General features: G+C 26.8%; 1 protein-coding gene and 1 pseudogene across 1 annotated transcript; both read right to left on the bottom strand.

The window, feature by feature from the left end:
* Nucleotides 1-4,915: 4,915 nt before the first annotated feature.
* LOC145945089 (uncharacterized) lies at nucleotides 4,916-9,165 on the bottom strand. Its single transcript, XM_083053922.1, has 6 exons — nucleotides 7,947-9,165; nucleotides 7,602-7,781; nucleotides 7,038-7,487; nucleotides 5,928-6,974; nucleotides 5,390-5,729; nucleotides 4,916-5,051 (listed from the first exon to the last, which is right to left on the bottom strand). The coding sequence occupies exons 1-6, from the start codon at nucleotides 9,163-9,165 to the stop codon at nucleotides 4,916-4,918; spliced, it is 3,372 nt and encodes a 1,123-aa protein (XP_082910048.1).
* Nucleotides 9,166-11,073: 1,908 nt separating this feature from the next.
* Nucleotides 11,074-13,663, bottom strand: LOC145945088 (uncharacterized; annotated as a pseudogene).
* Nucleotides 13,664-15,695: the final 2,032 nt, after the last annotated feature.

Here is a 15,695-nt window from a genome sequence, read left to right as displayed (position 1 = left end):
TGTTCTAACACGTATAACAAAAAAAATGTTTTTATTTTTAAATATAATCATTTATCTTTAATATTAATTAATTTTTGTATTCACACCGTTAAATCGTGTGGAAGAATGTGTTAATAATAATATAACAATATAATAATAATAGAATAATATATTATTATATTATATATATATATATATATATATACAGGGTGTCCGGTAATAGTCGCATCAACCGTCATGTGCAGGTAGAGCTAGTTAAACCGAGTAGAAAAGTCCTCTACCATTTTGCGATATTCTCAATAATAAGAGAGAAATAAATTAAAGAAAATCAGCCAATTCGCGCGATGATAAGCGTGCGACGAGAAGAGACAGCCCACTCGGGGGTCCAGAGTTAGCGCTACTCGTATGGAGTTACTGTCTTTTGTAAAGCGCTCCTCCCCGCTTCATCGCGCGCTTAGCAACCGTGTAACATTATACTGTTTCTTTTCGCCGCATGCTTAGTAACGACATAAAACTGGGCTGTCTCTTCTCGCCGTCGTCACGTGAATTGGCCGATCTTTATTAATTAATATCTCTCTTATTATTGAGAATATCGCAAAATGGTAGAGGACTTTTCTACTCGGTTTAACTAGCTCTACCTGCACACGACGGTTGATGCGACTATTACCGGACACCCTGTATATATATATGTATATATACATATAATTATATATTATATAATTATTATTTTAATTTAATATTATAATATATTCTATCAGATATTAAAATACATTAAAATTTTTAGAACGTTACAACTAAAACTGTTAAAATAATTATATGTATAAAATTTGTCATAGAAGAATAATAAGATCAAGATATAAAAATGTTTATAACAAATTAATTTATTTTGTAAAAAATTATATAAATTAGTTTTATTAATAAAGATTAAATATAATTTCTCAATAATAACAATAATTAAATTTAATGTTACTAATTTGTATATTTTTATAAATAGTGTTATTTATGACATACATATATATATATATATATATATATACATATATACTATTTTTTACAGATAAATGTTTATAGCGTTAGAAAGTGAATTTCTTTTAACAATAATTTTATTATTATTTTTTTACTAATACAGAATAATTTTCATATCTGCATATTAATAAATTAAATTTCACATTTAATTCGTTAATGTAGATAAATGCAAAATTATAGCATATCGAGAATGAAATTATTGTTGGAAAATATTTTTGCTATTATGAGCCGTTTTGCTGTTATGATCGAATACGTAAAATTGAAATAATCTGATACACTCTATATTACTTTAATAATTTTCTTTCAAAATTACTGTGACTTTGACATCTTATAATATAAGAATTTAATTTCTAAACAATCTAAAAATTATATTATATATCGCGAAGATTTTGAGACACCACATATGTATATAATAAGTTTTAGAATTAAGTCGCAAACTGAATACTACATATAAACTTTTTTTACTATTTAAAGTTATAATATGTATATATTTTTATATAGATATAAAAATTTTTTTGTGATTTTGACGATAATTTTATTCTTCAATAACGTCAATCGAAAGAAATGACCGTTTAGTATATACTATATGATTTTCTGTTTTAATTTAGTTATATAAGAATGTTTCTTTGATTTGATGAAATGTGATATGTTTAATTAGTTCGATTATGTGACAACCAAACATTTGACAACAATAAATAAATCATTAACATCACGTGTACGAAGCATTCCATAGTTATACATAGATAACTGAAACATATATGAAAAAAATATGTGCTTTCTTTCGATTGATCTTTTTAATATACAAATTATATGACAAGACGAACTCGTTATTAAAAAAATTAAGTTCGACAAAATGTTTAGTTTATTAACTTGCAATAAATTAATGCATTAAATTGTTCTGAAAATGATGTTTATATTTATAGAGGGATAATAATTTATCATAAATAAAGCATTGAACATATAAGTCAATATTATACAAATATTGTTTATAATTTTTTGCAATATCATATAAATCTTTTTTTTATATTTGTAAGAAATATACGCTTTGTAAAAATTATGTAATATGAATAATGACTGAGATTTTAATACAAATGATTATTTTATTTTTTCATTTATACCGTATAAAAATCGAAATCTCTATTCTTCAAATTTGTATGTAACTGTGAACTCATTGTCAGATTCAAGAAATTATTAATAAAATTTAGCAAAATTTAATTTATATATTTTTTTAATTTACACATATCTCAACCTTAGAGCATATAGACAAGATCTCAACTGACTGTTTCTGCAATCCAAATATAATACGTATTTATTTATAGAATTTTCACATTTACTTTATATCATTTTGAAACAGAGGTTTGTTCATTCTATTACAGGTTTACTATCCAATCCTTATAGAAATTGGATTTCGATAAAATTGGTTGGTTTTTTTCATATGTCGCAACCTGTGACTTGCTGAACAAAAGGTGTAATAACTTTAAAACTAAATAATGGATAGTTACTGAATTACAATAAATTAAATTTATTATTATTAAAATAAAAACGGATGTTTGTAATATTTTCTAAAATTATTTAAAAGCTTAAGAATATGTTGAGAAGCAATATGTTGATCGTAAAACTGGCTACTTACAATTAGTATCGTAAATATATAGTATTGTGAATATTATACAATATTTTAATAATTAAAACGAAATAAAATATAACACATCATGATTTTCGTAATCAAAGTATATATTATTAATTTTTTTACAGTACAAATCGTATTCTTTCATTCGTTAAAGAGTTCTAATCATTAGTAGTATTATTTAATTTTTTTTTTTAATGTTAACTTTGCCGGTATAAAGTTGTAACTTCAGAATTTTTACATATATTTTCAGAATTTCGATTTTCGAAAGTAAATGGAAGTCTATTCTATTAGAATTTTCCTATTGTATAAATTTAAACCTAAATGAAATCGCAATAACGAATAGAAAATAATTTTGACTTTATTTTAAAAACAACATAATTAAAATTTTAAATATTTATTTTATATAATGTTAATATAATCAAAAGAAGAAAAAAAGTAATTAAATTACTAAAAATAGAACTGAAAAGATTTTAATGAATATAAATTATTAATATTTTGAAACATTTAATAACTATAAATTTTATAATAAAAGAGTAAAATATTATTTTATAATAAATATTGAGTTATTTCTGGAAAAAAACCATTCTCTAAGGTTAGAAAAGAATAACCAGAACCTTAGAGAAGAATATTTTACTATGGTTTTTGAATGATGATTGTTTTATTAAGAAAGAAGAAATTTTTCTGGAATGTTCATCAGATCGATTCTTTAGGCTAGAAAACATACCAAAGCCTAAGAATGAAAATACTCTCTGATCTGAGAACGAAATAATTCTACCAGAAAACTCTTATTATAAAGAAGTATTGAATTTATAAATACTTGATTATTGAAGAATTTTGATATGATCCTTTAATCTGAATGTCGACTGTGAGAGAATGTATCTTTTGAACTCTGTATGTTTGAGATATTGAAATTCAGCGCTGAATCACTCCAATCTTTTGAAAATAACTCCAATTGCGCTGAATCACTCCAATCTTTTGAATATAACTCCAATCGTTTTTGAGATTTCCTTAATCTTTTGAATCCCTTTGAATATTCAGAAAATATGTCTCTTCGAGAAAAAACAGATAACCGAACAAAACACACCGAATATAATGAACCCAGTCATAATTAAGAAAAGAAAGAATACATAAACTGAATTTGCAACAAATTATAAACATTACTTTAAATTATATAATGCGTATTAATAATTCATAACTATATATTTGAATAAACATTTTGTACATTTTAAACATTTCCGCCCGCCTTCGTTAACCATCGTTAACGAATGAAATGAATTATAAAGTATCTGTTGAAATTGGTAAAGGACAAAGTTTTACAATGGGTCGCTTCTGAATAGATGTCTGCGTGCGTACTGTAACAACTCTTGTATACCCATCTTTTCCTGGATGAATTTGAATGATTCTGCCTAAAGGCCATTTTGAAGGAGGGTATCGTTCATCAATAACAAGAACAAGAGAATCTTTTTTAAGAGAAGGAGTAGCTTGATTCCACTTGTAAATAGCATAATAACGTTGTAAACATTCTTTTGACCATCGTGACCAAAAACTATCCAACATTTGACGAATTAATTGCCATCTAGAAAGATGTGAACATTTAATTGTTTCAAGTGATGGCTCTGGAATAACAGCAGGTGCACTTCCATTTAAAAAAATGTCCAGGAGTAAGAGCATTTAAATCTTCTGGATCTTCTGTAAAAGGGCATAAAGGTCGAGAATTTAAAATTGCTTCAATTTGAGTTAAAAGTGTTTCTTCATAAGTGAGAAGTTTGTCTCCAACAATGCGTTTAAGATGATATTTTACAGATTTAACTGCAGCTTCCCATTTTCCTCCAAAATGAGGAGAGGCTGGTGGATTAAATTTCCATTGAGTTCCATCTTTAGATAAAATCGTTGCGTAAAATTTTCTTAACTCTTTTGAAGATGATAAAAAAAGGTTTTTTAATTCAGAATCAGCTCCTTTGAAATTTAGTCCGCAATCGCTCATTAATATTGCACAAATTCCTCTTCTAGCTGTAAACCGTTTATAAGCAGCTATAAATGTTTCGGTAGAGTAATCGGTTACAAGTTGTATGTGAATGGCTGAAGTAGAAAGACAAACAAATAGAGTTATATAAACTTTATAAGTTCGAGCGTTCTTTCCTTTCCAAGTTTTAATAATGAATGATCCAGCGTAATCAACTCCAGAATTTAAAAAAGGACGAGAAGGAGTTATTCTTTCAACTGGAAGTTGCCCCATAACTTGTTGTGCTCGTTTCTGCCGATATCTTGCGCATCGTACACATTTTAAAATGAAAGATCGTACGGGTACTCGTCCTCCAAGGATCCAATATTCGTTTCGTATGTAAGCCAATGTGATTTGTGTTCCTCCGTGCATTGACCGTAAATGAGCCAGAAATTATTAGTGTTGTTAATGGAGAATCTTTAGGAATAATCAAAGGATGTTTAGTACTTGATGGTAAAAAAGAAGCTTGTAAATGACCTCCAGCTCGTAAAAGTCCATTAGAATCAATAAAAGGTGTAAAACGTGTAAGCGGATTTGATTTAGATAAACATTGTCCTTTGGAAAGAATTTTAAAATCTTGATAAAAATGATAATGTTGAACTGATTTAATCCAAAAAAATTTTGAAATTTCTAATTCTTGTGTAGAAATTGGAATATTTAATGAAGAATCTGGAATTTTCTTAAATTGTTTGATAACTCGTTTACATATTGCTGTAATTGAAAAGAGTCGAGTTAAATTTGAATATTTATATAACAGATCCCAAGGTTCCAAAGATTTGTCGGTAATAATGGTAGAAACTTGAACTGTTCGTTCTTCCAGATTATCTTTTACAGACACTGTTTGAGGTTCTTTTGGCCATGGCCATGTTGAAGAATTTTTCAAAAGCCAGCAAGGTCCATTCCACCACGTTGAAATGTCAGAAAGTTGATTAGGTGTTAAACCTCTTGTAGCTAAATCAGCTGGATTTTCTTTACCTAGTACAAATCTCCAAATTGCTTGAGGTAATGTTTCTTGTATTAAACAAACTTTGTTATGAACAAAATCTTTCCAACGAGAAGGATGATTGTTTATCCAAGTATATGTAATAGAAGAATCTGTCCAAAGGTATATGGGAATATTTTTTAATTTTAAAATACTCAAAACATGAGAAACTAATTTTGTTAATAATACAGCTCCTGATAATTCAAGGCGAGGAATAGTTAGTCTTTTAAGTGGAGCTACTTTAGTTTTTGAACATATCAAATTAACATGTATATCTTCTTTTGTTGTTTTTATTCGTATATAGACGACACCTGCAATAGCTTGTTGCGATGCGTCACAAAATCCATGAATTTCAATAATATCTTTTGATTTAAAACCTAACCATCGAGGAAATGATAAAGTTGGCATTTTATGAAGTTCTTCAATAAATTTTGTCCATTTGATAGATATAGATTCAGGTAAAGGATCATCCCAATCGAGCTTTATAGACCAAAGTTCTTGAATGAGAATTTTTGCCTTAATAATAACAGGAGAGATTAATCCAAGAGGATCGAACATTTTAGCTATGGTTGATAAAAGTGTTCTTTTTGTAATTTTCTTCATTAAAGATAAATTAATGGTGAAGTGAAAAGTATCTGTTGATGGTTTCCAACTCAAACCAAGAGCATGAATCATTATATCATCTTCAATCTGAATAGATGTTGAAGTGATTTGGTCTTCTAAAGGAATTGATTGAAGAATAACAGGATTATTACTTATCCATTTCTTGAGTGGGAAACCGCCCGCCATGCATAGATTATTTACTTGTTGAACTTTTTCTTGAGCTTGCTGAATTGTATCAGCTCCTCCAAAAATGTCGTCTACATATCGTCCTTTTGTTAAAATAGGAATAGCAAGAGGAAATTTTTGACCTTCGTCAATGACAAGCTGTAACATCGCACGAAGTGCTAAAAAAGGAGCACAAACTAGACCATATGTTACTGTGGTCAATTGATAAGTAACAATATTATTAAATTCATCAATCCATAAAATACGTTGAAAATCCCAGTCTTCTGGATGTACTTTAATTTGTCTGTACATTTTTTCTACATCTGAAGTAAATACATAACAAAATTGCCTAAACCAAATAAGAACATTAAATAAATCTATTTGTAATTTTGCTCCAGTATGAAGTAAATCGTTTAATGAAAATCCTGAAGTTGTATGACTTGATCCGTTGAATACTACTCTTAATTTTGTTGTCAGACTACTTTCTCGAAAAACTCCGTGATGTGGCAAATAATAAACATGTTGAGGTTCTGGATAAGAATTTGGTACAGATTTCATATGTTGAAGTTTTTCATATTCTTTTAAAAATTCTGAATAAAAATGTGCATAGCGAAAATTTGATGCAAATTTCTTGAATAAACTTGTAATCGTACGAATTGCCTTTGTTTGAGAATTTCCTAGTTTTTCAATGGATTCTTTGAATGGTAATTTAACTATGTAGCGACCTTGAGCATCACGTGTATAGGTAGATTTAAAATGATCTTCACATTCTTGATCCTTAGAAGATAAAGAAGAACCTTTTAATAATGGAGTTTCTTCTAATTTCCAAAATTGTTGAAGTAAATCATGAAGTTCTCTATCCAGAGAAACATGATAACTTTGAAGGTTACTTGACAATGAATTTGAATTGAATGGACCGGAAATTATCCATCCAAATTTAGTTAATTGAGCAATTGGAGAATCTTCGTTTCCTTTAATAAGACCTTCTTCGATAATTTGATTGTAAACATCAGATCCTAATATTATATCAATAAATCCAGGTACTCGGAAATCAGGATCTGCTAATTTTAGTCCGTTTAAATGTGACCAATTTGGTGTATTTACTTTCACAGATGGAATTGATGAAGTAATTTTTGGTAAAATATGTGCAAAAATGTAAATTATTGAATCTTCAAAATTATCGTTATGACATGATTTTAATTTAAAAGAAACTGTACCTCTAGTTCTATTAGATTTTTTACCTCCTATTCCAATTAAAGGAATAGAAGAATGTTTCCGAGGTAATTTTAGTTGTGCTAGTCGTTCAGAAATCAACGAAATTTCAGAACCCTGATCTATTAGAGCTCGAACTTTAACGTTTTCTTCATTTTGTTTTACAACAATGACTTGAGCTGTTGCTAAAAGGATATATGAAGAAGTAATTTCATGTCATGTTGAGTGTAGTACATGGGTTTTAGTTGATTTCGAAGATGTTATAGTAGAATCTTTTAATTTAGCAGTTTCAGAATCTGATTTTGTATTTGATAGTGGGTTAGCTTGATGAATAGACGTATGATGCTTACGCCCACATTTGTGACAACGTTTCAATACTCGACATGTGGATACACGATGTAATCCTAAACAATTGTAACACAACTTGTTTTTAGATATAATTGCCAAACGTTGTTGAACAGTTTTTGAAGTATATTGCGGACAGTTTGATATATAATGATTGGATGAACATATTGTACATGAATTCGTATTATTTAAATTATTATCCTTAATTTTTCCTTGATAATGTGATTTTACTGATTGTTGAGTTTGAGAAGATTTTCCAATTCGCGATTTTTCAAAAGTTTGAAGAGAAAGCATTCTAGTGACTAAAAATTCACTGAATTGATTCCATGATGGAGGTTCTTTAGATGATCCTAAATGGTGTTCCCATGCTTTGACAGATTCTGAATCTAATCGCTGAACCGTAATAAATATTAAAAAATCATCCCACGTTGAAATAGGTCGTTGCAGTGTTTCTAACTTTCGATAAATTTGCATGATATTCGTATATAATTGTTCCATTTCGCTAGCAGATTCTTTCGTCATGCGTTTCAAAGTAATTAAAGAATGTAACGCTGCATTAATTAATAGCCGTTTGTTTTCATAAAATGATATTAAAGAATCCCACGCTTTTTTAAAGTTATCTGCTGTGAGCGAAGTATTTTTTAAAAGATGTGCTGCAGATCCGATGAGACTTGTTTTTAAATATTGCAGTTTCTCAACTGAAGTTATTGTTGGATTTGTTATTACAAGAGAGCTGAATAAATCTTTAAATGATAGCCAATCTGCAGGTGAACCGTTGAATTTTGGAATATCAATTCGAGGCAATCGTGCATGATGAAAAAATGTTGGAATATTTGAAGTTGAATTTTGAGAATTAGACGAATTAGATTCCATTGTTGATGTCTTCTTAGTAACTTCGTTTTCAGTATCAAGAAAAGAATTAATTTTTTCCACTGCCTCGAGGTAACATTCATGTGTCATTGAAAAAAGATTATCCGAAAAATATAAATGATTATGTATGGTTAATCGATCATTGGGACTTAGCTGAGTTATAGATATTCCAATTGCTTCATGAACTAGTGAGAATTTTTCCCAATTTTCTTTAAGGGACGTTAAACGAGCTTGTACTCTTTGAGGTGAAATGTTTGATTCTCCAACTTTAGTAAAATTATCGACAGCATTTGCAATTAAATCCATGAGTGCGAGCTGTTGCTCAATCTTGTTTTGAATGTGACTGATTCTCATTTTTGTCGCTCTTTATATATCCGGCTCGAAGGACCAAAAATTGTATAAATTTAAACCTAAATGAAATCGGAATAACGAATAGAAAATAATTTTGACTTTATTTTAAAAACAACATAATTAAAATTTTAAATATTTATTTTATATAATGTTAATATAATCAAAAGAAGAAAAAAAGTAATTAAATTACTAAAAATAGAACTGAAAAGATTTTAATGAATATAAATTATTAATATTTTGAAACATTTAATAACTATAAATTTTATAATAAAATAGTAAAATATTATTTTATAATAGATATTGAGTTATTTCTGGAAAAAACCATTCTCTAAGGTTAGAAAAGAATAACCAGAACCTTAGAGAAGAATATTTTACTATGGTTTTTGAATGAAGATTGTTTTATTAAGAAAGAAGAAATTTTTCTGGAATGTTCATCAGATCGATTCTTTAGGCTAGAAAACATACCAAAGCCTAAGAATGAAAATACTCTCTGATCTGAGAACGAAATAATTCTACCAGAAAACTCTTATTATAAAGAAGTATTGAATTTATAAATACTTGATTATTGAAGAATTTTGATATGATCCTTTAATCTGAATGTCGACTGTGAGAGAATGTATTTTTTGAACTTTGTATGTTTGAGATATTGAAATTCAGCGCTGAATCACTCCAATCTTTTGAAAATAACTCCAATTGCGCTGAATCACTCCAATCTTTTGAATATAACTCCAATCGTTTTTGAGATTTCCTTAATCTTTTGAATCCCTTTGAATATTCAGAAAATATGTCTCTTCGAGAAAAAACAGATAACCGAACAAAACACACCGAATATAATGAACCCAGTCATAATTAAGAAAAGAAAGAATACATAAACTGAATTTGCAACGAATTATAAACATTACTTTAAATTATATAATGCGTATTAATAATTTATAACTATATATTTGAATAAACATTTTGTACATTTTAAACAATATTATTGTGTACTTTATCTGTCTACTTGTGTATATGTATTCTCATTATTGATCTCGTCTGTTTTTGTTAACTATTTTGTTGATAGATTTAATTTTTTATCAGCTTTTACCAATTTTTTATTTTAAAAAATTTTGTTTGTTAAATACGCAAGTTTGGATACTCATAAGATTTTCATGCACTTAAGGTATATCTTTTTATCTTTTGTTTAGAAAAGTTTATATGGATACATTTTTTTTTTTTAAATATATTTTCCAGTATATTTTTTTATGATATATAATTATTATATTACAATATATGTTTGTCACTTACCTTGTGTTTACATAAGTGTTGATACTCGTCCAAAATGCATTATGGGGAACTATAAGTTCTAGATTACGCCACATAATGAATCCTATTATAATAATATAAACTGTATAATTACACATAAATATGTATAATTATGTATATTTTAAATAATTTTAACACATGGTGTTCCTATAAATTCATGAGCAGCTTATAGTAGTTAAAGAAGAACTAATTTTAAATTAAAAAAGCTTGTTTTCATTGCAGCAAAATTAAAATAAGAAAAATTAAATGTAAAATTTAAATTTTAAAATTTTTTCTTATATATTTATGATTAGCAATTTAACTATTGTTTATTTATATTATTTACAAATTTTTTATATAAATATATATATGTATATATTTTAAAGTAATCAAATTATAATTTAGATATATATATATACATACCTGAAATACGATAAGGAGTAAACGATTTAACTTTAAATATACCAGGAATAAATATATTATAAATATCGTAAAGAAATTTAATGTCTTGATGACGAGATTCATGTTGAATTTGAACTATGAACAAGTCCATTATCCGGGAATTTGGAAAAGTCTAAAGAAAAACAAGCTTGCATTAAAAATATGCACTAATATATGCAATATTATTTGTTATATCTAAAAAAAACATTTATATTTTATATAATATAACTCAGAGCATACCTTATTAATGAAGTTATAACCAAAGTTGAAAAGCCCCATACCAGAAAATTTTAGCTCTCTCTTATTTTTATCGTTTTTATTCTCGTTTTATTTGTAGTATAAATTGTAGAATCTAAATTTAAATAAATAATTGAATAAATGTGAGACATATACAAATATATACTTAAATGGAAGATTTGAAACATGAAATTTTGCGGGAATAATTTACCTGCTCTTGTAAGTCTTCTTCGGGATTTTTAGAGAATAGTTTGTAAAGAATTGCTATTGTTTCATTTGCCTAAAATTATATTGATACAAAATGGAAATTTACAATCCCGAAAAATTTACACAGTATGATCAAGTAATTTGGATGAAAAATGTTTAACAGCAGCTTTATTGGCTATTATATTTTTTACTTTTGCAAAATTTATATCGTTTAGTCTTTATTATGTTAATTATAGTTGACAATTATTTCATTTTGTTACCTTATTGCAGATAGTTTGACATATCAGATTTAATGCAAGAAATTTCGCGTTATGTACGATAATCCATATACAGGTAAATAAGTTATCAAGAGTTTGTCCAATTGCAATATCTGTATTCCTATCAATATATGATCTGTGAATATGACGACACACATCCACGAATAATACAAAGTAACATCCCATTTGTAGCGTCATCGATATGCTGAATATTTTGTTCAGCTCGCGTGATATGAGGCATAATTGTAGATGGACGTGTCTGAAATCGAATCATAAAAGATTGCTCTAATTAAAATGAATCACGGATATGTATGTACAGGAATGATTAGAAAATTAAAATATTAATTAAAATATTCATTTTAATTAATATTTAATGTATATAATAATTATTTGACAAATTATCTTAACATCAACACATACTGCTTATATTTCTTGATTTCTATTCTTTGCGTCAATTAATTGTAAAGTTAATTTATTCCGCCCTTTTGTACGCTCATCTTCTAACATATCATGAATATGCTCGTTGATCCGTTGAAATCTGGATCCAATGTATCTGAAGTTAATGAAGAACTAAAGCTGGAAAAAATTCGATATCTAGCTATGATCTTAAATCTAAAAAATTAGAATATTTGATATGTGTGTATATGTATGTATATATATTTGTTTTTTATTGTATTAATAAATCGTGTAAATAATCTAAATTAAAAATATTAAATTTGATATAAAACTATATTTTTTTCTATATATCTCTCTAAATATATCTCATATATTTAATATTTTAATATATGAGATATTTTAATATATATTTTAATATCTTTTATGTTTACTTATATACACAAAACATAATGTTATTATTCTTTAAAAAAAATCACATATTTTTTAAATGAATATTATTAAAAGATTAAATTTAAACTTAAACGTCACATATAGTATTAAAAAATCTTTTATTTACATATCAAATTGTCTAAAAAAAATCTAGATCTCAATTTTTTATATTGTAGATATATTTCAAAAATATTTTTGTTACACATTGTCTGTAAAATAACTTTGTGAAGCACGCATATACTGACCTCAGGATAGTTATCCAAATCAAAATATTGAGAGTATTGACATGAATTAAATGATTTGCCACAAATGGAACACAGATACGAGTGAAACTGAAATATTCGTAGTTCAACCACAAACTGTCAGACGCATTTATGAGAAAAATCAATGCAATCCATCCAATTATTATTCCAATTACCCAATTGTATAGCCGTCGATATTCTTTCGGCGTTCCGAGCATTTCCAATGTATCATCCACGATGGAAAGTTTTCGTAAACATATTTTTAATTCCTTTGACAAAACATCGACTGATTACATAATATATCAGAAAGCTATTGATAATGTGTTATAAATATATTTTTCCCAAAAGGAATTATTAATATTATTAGTCTTTAAAATATAAACTAAGCTCATTTAAAAATATATCAATATAATATAAATATGTAATAAATGCACACATACACACACAAATATGTAATAATATTTCTAAATATTCTATTTGCAAATGAATAATATAATACAAGTATAAGAAAATTCTTGAAAATTTTAATTTTCTTTAAATGTGAAAATTAGTTCTTTTAATTAAAATATATTTAAATATACAAGATTTAAGATTTGACAAATATGAAATAATGAATTTTTACCTTAAAATAAAAGAGACTGACAAGCATCGACACAATTGCGGTGATTATTATTATTATATTGAACCAAGATATGAATAGGTACGCGGTGTAACTAGTGGAAACTAGATAGTAAAAAAGATACGCGTAAAGACTCCACGTGATCAAGAAATATGAATAAGTAAAATATGGCCTGGGTTGTCCAAGAGGATATTCGAAGACGCTCAAGCCGCAGAATGAGCCGACAATCAATAGTGGTGACAGAGCTGCCTGTATTGTTTTCGTCATAGTTTTCGAATCACCTGTCACAAATTTGAATTACATTTTGCTATGCGAGATATGAATACGTTTTGACAATTTTTGCGAAAATCCAAAAGCTCTTATTCTTACACACTTTTTTCGTAGATCTTCTCGGAAACTTTGTGGGTTTTATACTGCGAGAGTAATTGCCATTTAACTAACGAGTATATCGAACGACGCAATAAATTATTGGACAATCTAGATTAGATAGCCATTTCCTTGAGGTATTGTTATCTATACGCATTTAATTTTACAAAGCATAAATTCTTATGATATTGCATCTCTGTAGCAAACAAATTTTAAGTGAATTAAATGAATTGAGTAAAGTATGAACTGCTCTTTTTGCGAGGAGAGTGGAAAGCAAAATTAAAGGTGTTATCTAACTTTTTATAGAGTTCTTGAAAAATAATGAAGATATAATATATTAAAATAATTTTCATATATATTTTATTATTTTTAAATAATTTTTATATATTGTATATTATAATATAATAATATATATATATATATATATATATATATATATACCTCATCGTAATTTAAACGCGTAAGAATCTCTATTTTATATTTTATTATATGCAGAATAGAATATATATATATATTTTTTTTTTCTTAAAAGAATATAAATGTGACAGATAATGTTAACTTACCTTTATACTTTACCTTTGTGTTTGCTTAATCCTCAGCACTGCTAGGTGAAATGTTATAATACTAATTAAGCTCACCCATTTGTATTATAATGACTAAAAGACTTGCAACTGACGCATAGAACATGTGCTCTTATTTTACATGAAACACAAAACCAGTCTTATTAAATATATTAAAATATAAACAGAAAATTTTGTATAATGATAAAAAAACAGAACGCAATTAACTAATAAAAAATTATATTAGTATTTATATTAGTATTAATCTGTAAAGAAAAGTTCGTAAGTAAAATATTTTTAATTTTATCCTTTATGTTAATTTATACTTTGACAAAAAATGTGGATTATATATTATATACCTTACAAATGAAATCATAACAGAAAGTTTCATGTCAGAAAACTTATATAAACACATATATCTATCGAAAATATGATTTGAGACGCCATTTGTAACATCATCTGTATACTGAATACTTTGTTCAGTTGTATGATATGAGTCAAATGAAATGCCTATAATAAAAAAGAGATATAAAAATCCCATATAAAAACTGTCGTATAATAAAAAATATAAGCACAGATAAATCAAATTATCAAAGAATATAGGATAAATATGTGCTCCATCGAATCGTTGGCTTTTGTTGTTGCCTAGGGTAGAAACCCTAATGAAGGATGTGACAAAAAGAGGATGCAAGGCTTGTTGGCCGGTCATAATTATCCCTATCGTCATAAACACACACTGACTCTCTGTTCTCACTTGCAGGGCATGTCATGATTGCATCAACGAAAATGACAGTGGATCTCCTTATAGATAATTTTAGAATACATTTCTTAGAGCACTCATTTATATAATATTAAAATGAACGATCTATTGAGAAGAAATGTGAAAAGAATTGATTCATCATTAAACCTTGCGTGTAGCGAAACATTAAAATGATGCTGTTAATTTATTTTTCTTATATAAATGTGTTTTCTTATATGATACAATGTTGTAAAAATCAACATTGAATGCATTTATATTTTATTAACTTAAAATTCGATTAAACATATACTCGAATATCAATTAAATATGTATTTTGATAGAGAAACAGTTTTATTTTCTGATTTTATCTTGGACTTTGACATTTCCACAGATATAATTTATATTATAGAATCTTACTAAAAAAAATCATAAGTTGTTTCAAATCAATGATATGTTTTACGCGTTATCTTATTGTTAGCATTACGTATAAAAAATAACATAGTGATGCTAGGTATGTAGAAGATGAGATGCCATTTGATTTATTTGTGTTCCAAACAACAGATTTAATTCGCGAGAAATGCGACACAATTCTAAATGAAGGTACTTTTCGATAATATTTTATGTTATTAAAACACATTTATAATTATTCTTACATATTGGAAGAAATGACAAATAATAATTATTATAATTAATTATTGACTTTTTTTAGAAACAGAATTTTATCAAGTTTTATTACAAAATTAGCATTAGTGATTTCTT

Source organism: Prenolepis imparis, unplaced genomic scaffold (genome assembly GCF_030444845.1).
Source record: "Prenolepis imparis isolate NDT839.2.m4 unplaced genomic scaffold, iyPreImpa1.0 SCAF_14, whole genome shotgun sequence".
NCBI classification, from domain to species: Eukaryota; Metazoa; Arthropoda; class Insecta; order Hymenoptera; family Formicidae; genus Prenolepis; species Prenolepis imparis.
The sequence above is the reverse complement of the archived record's forward strand: the minus strand, read 5'-3'. Positions and strand labels throughout refer to the sequence as shown.

Coding starts and splice junctions, on each gene's coding strand:
- LOC145945089 (XM_083053922.1), bottom strand. CDS start 9,165: ATGAGAATCAGTCACATTCAAAACAAGATTGAGCAACAGCTCGCACTC. Junction 7,782..7,946: donor ACGTTGTCACAAATGTGGGC/GTAAGCATCATA, acceptor ATATCCTTTTAG/CAACAGCTCAAGTCATTGTT. Junction 5,052..5,389: donor TCTTTGGAACCTTGGGATCT/GTTATATAAATA, acceptor TTATTCCTAAAG/ATTCTCCATTAACAACACTA.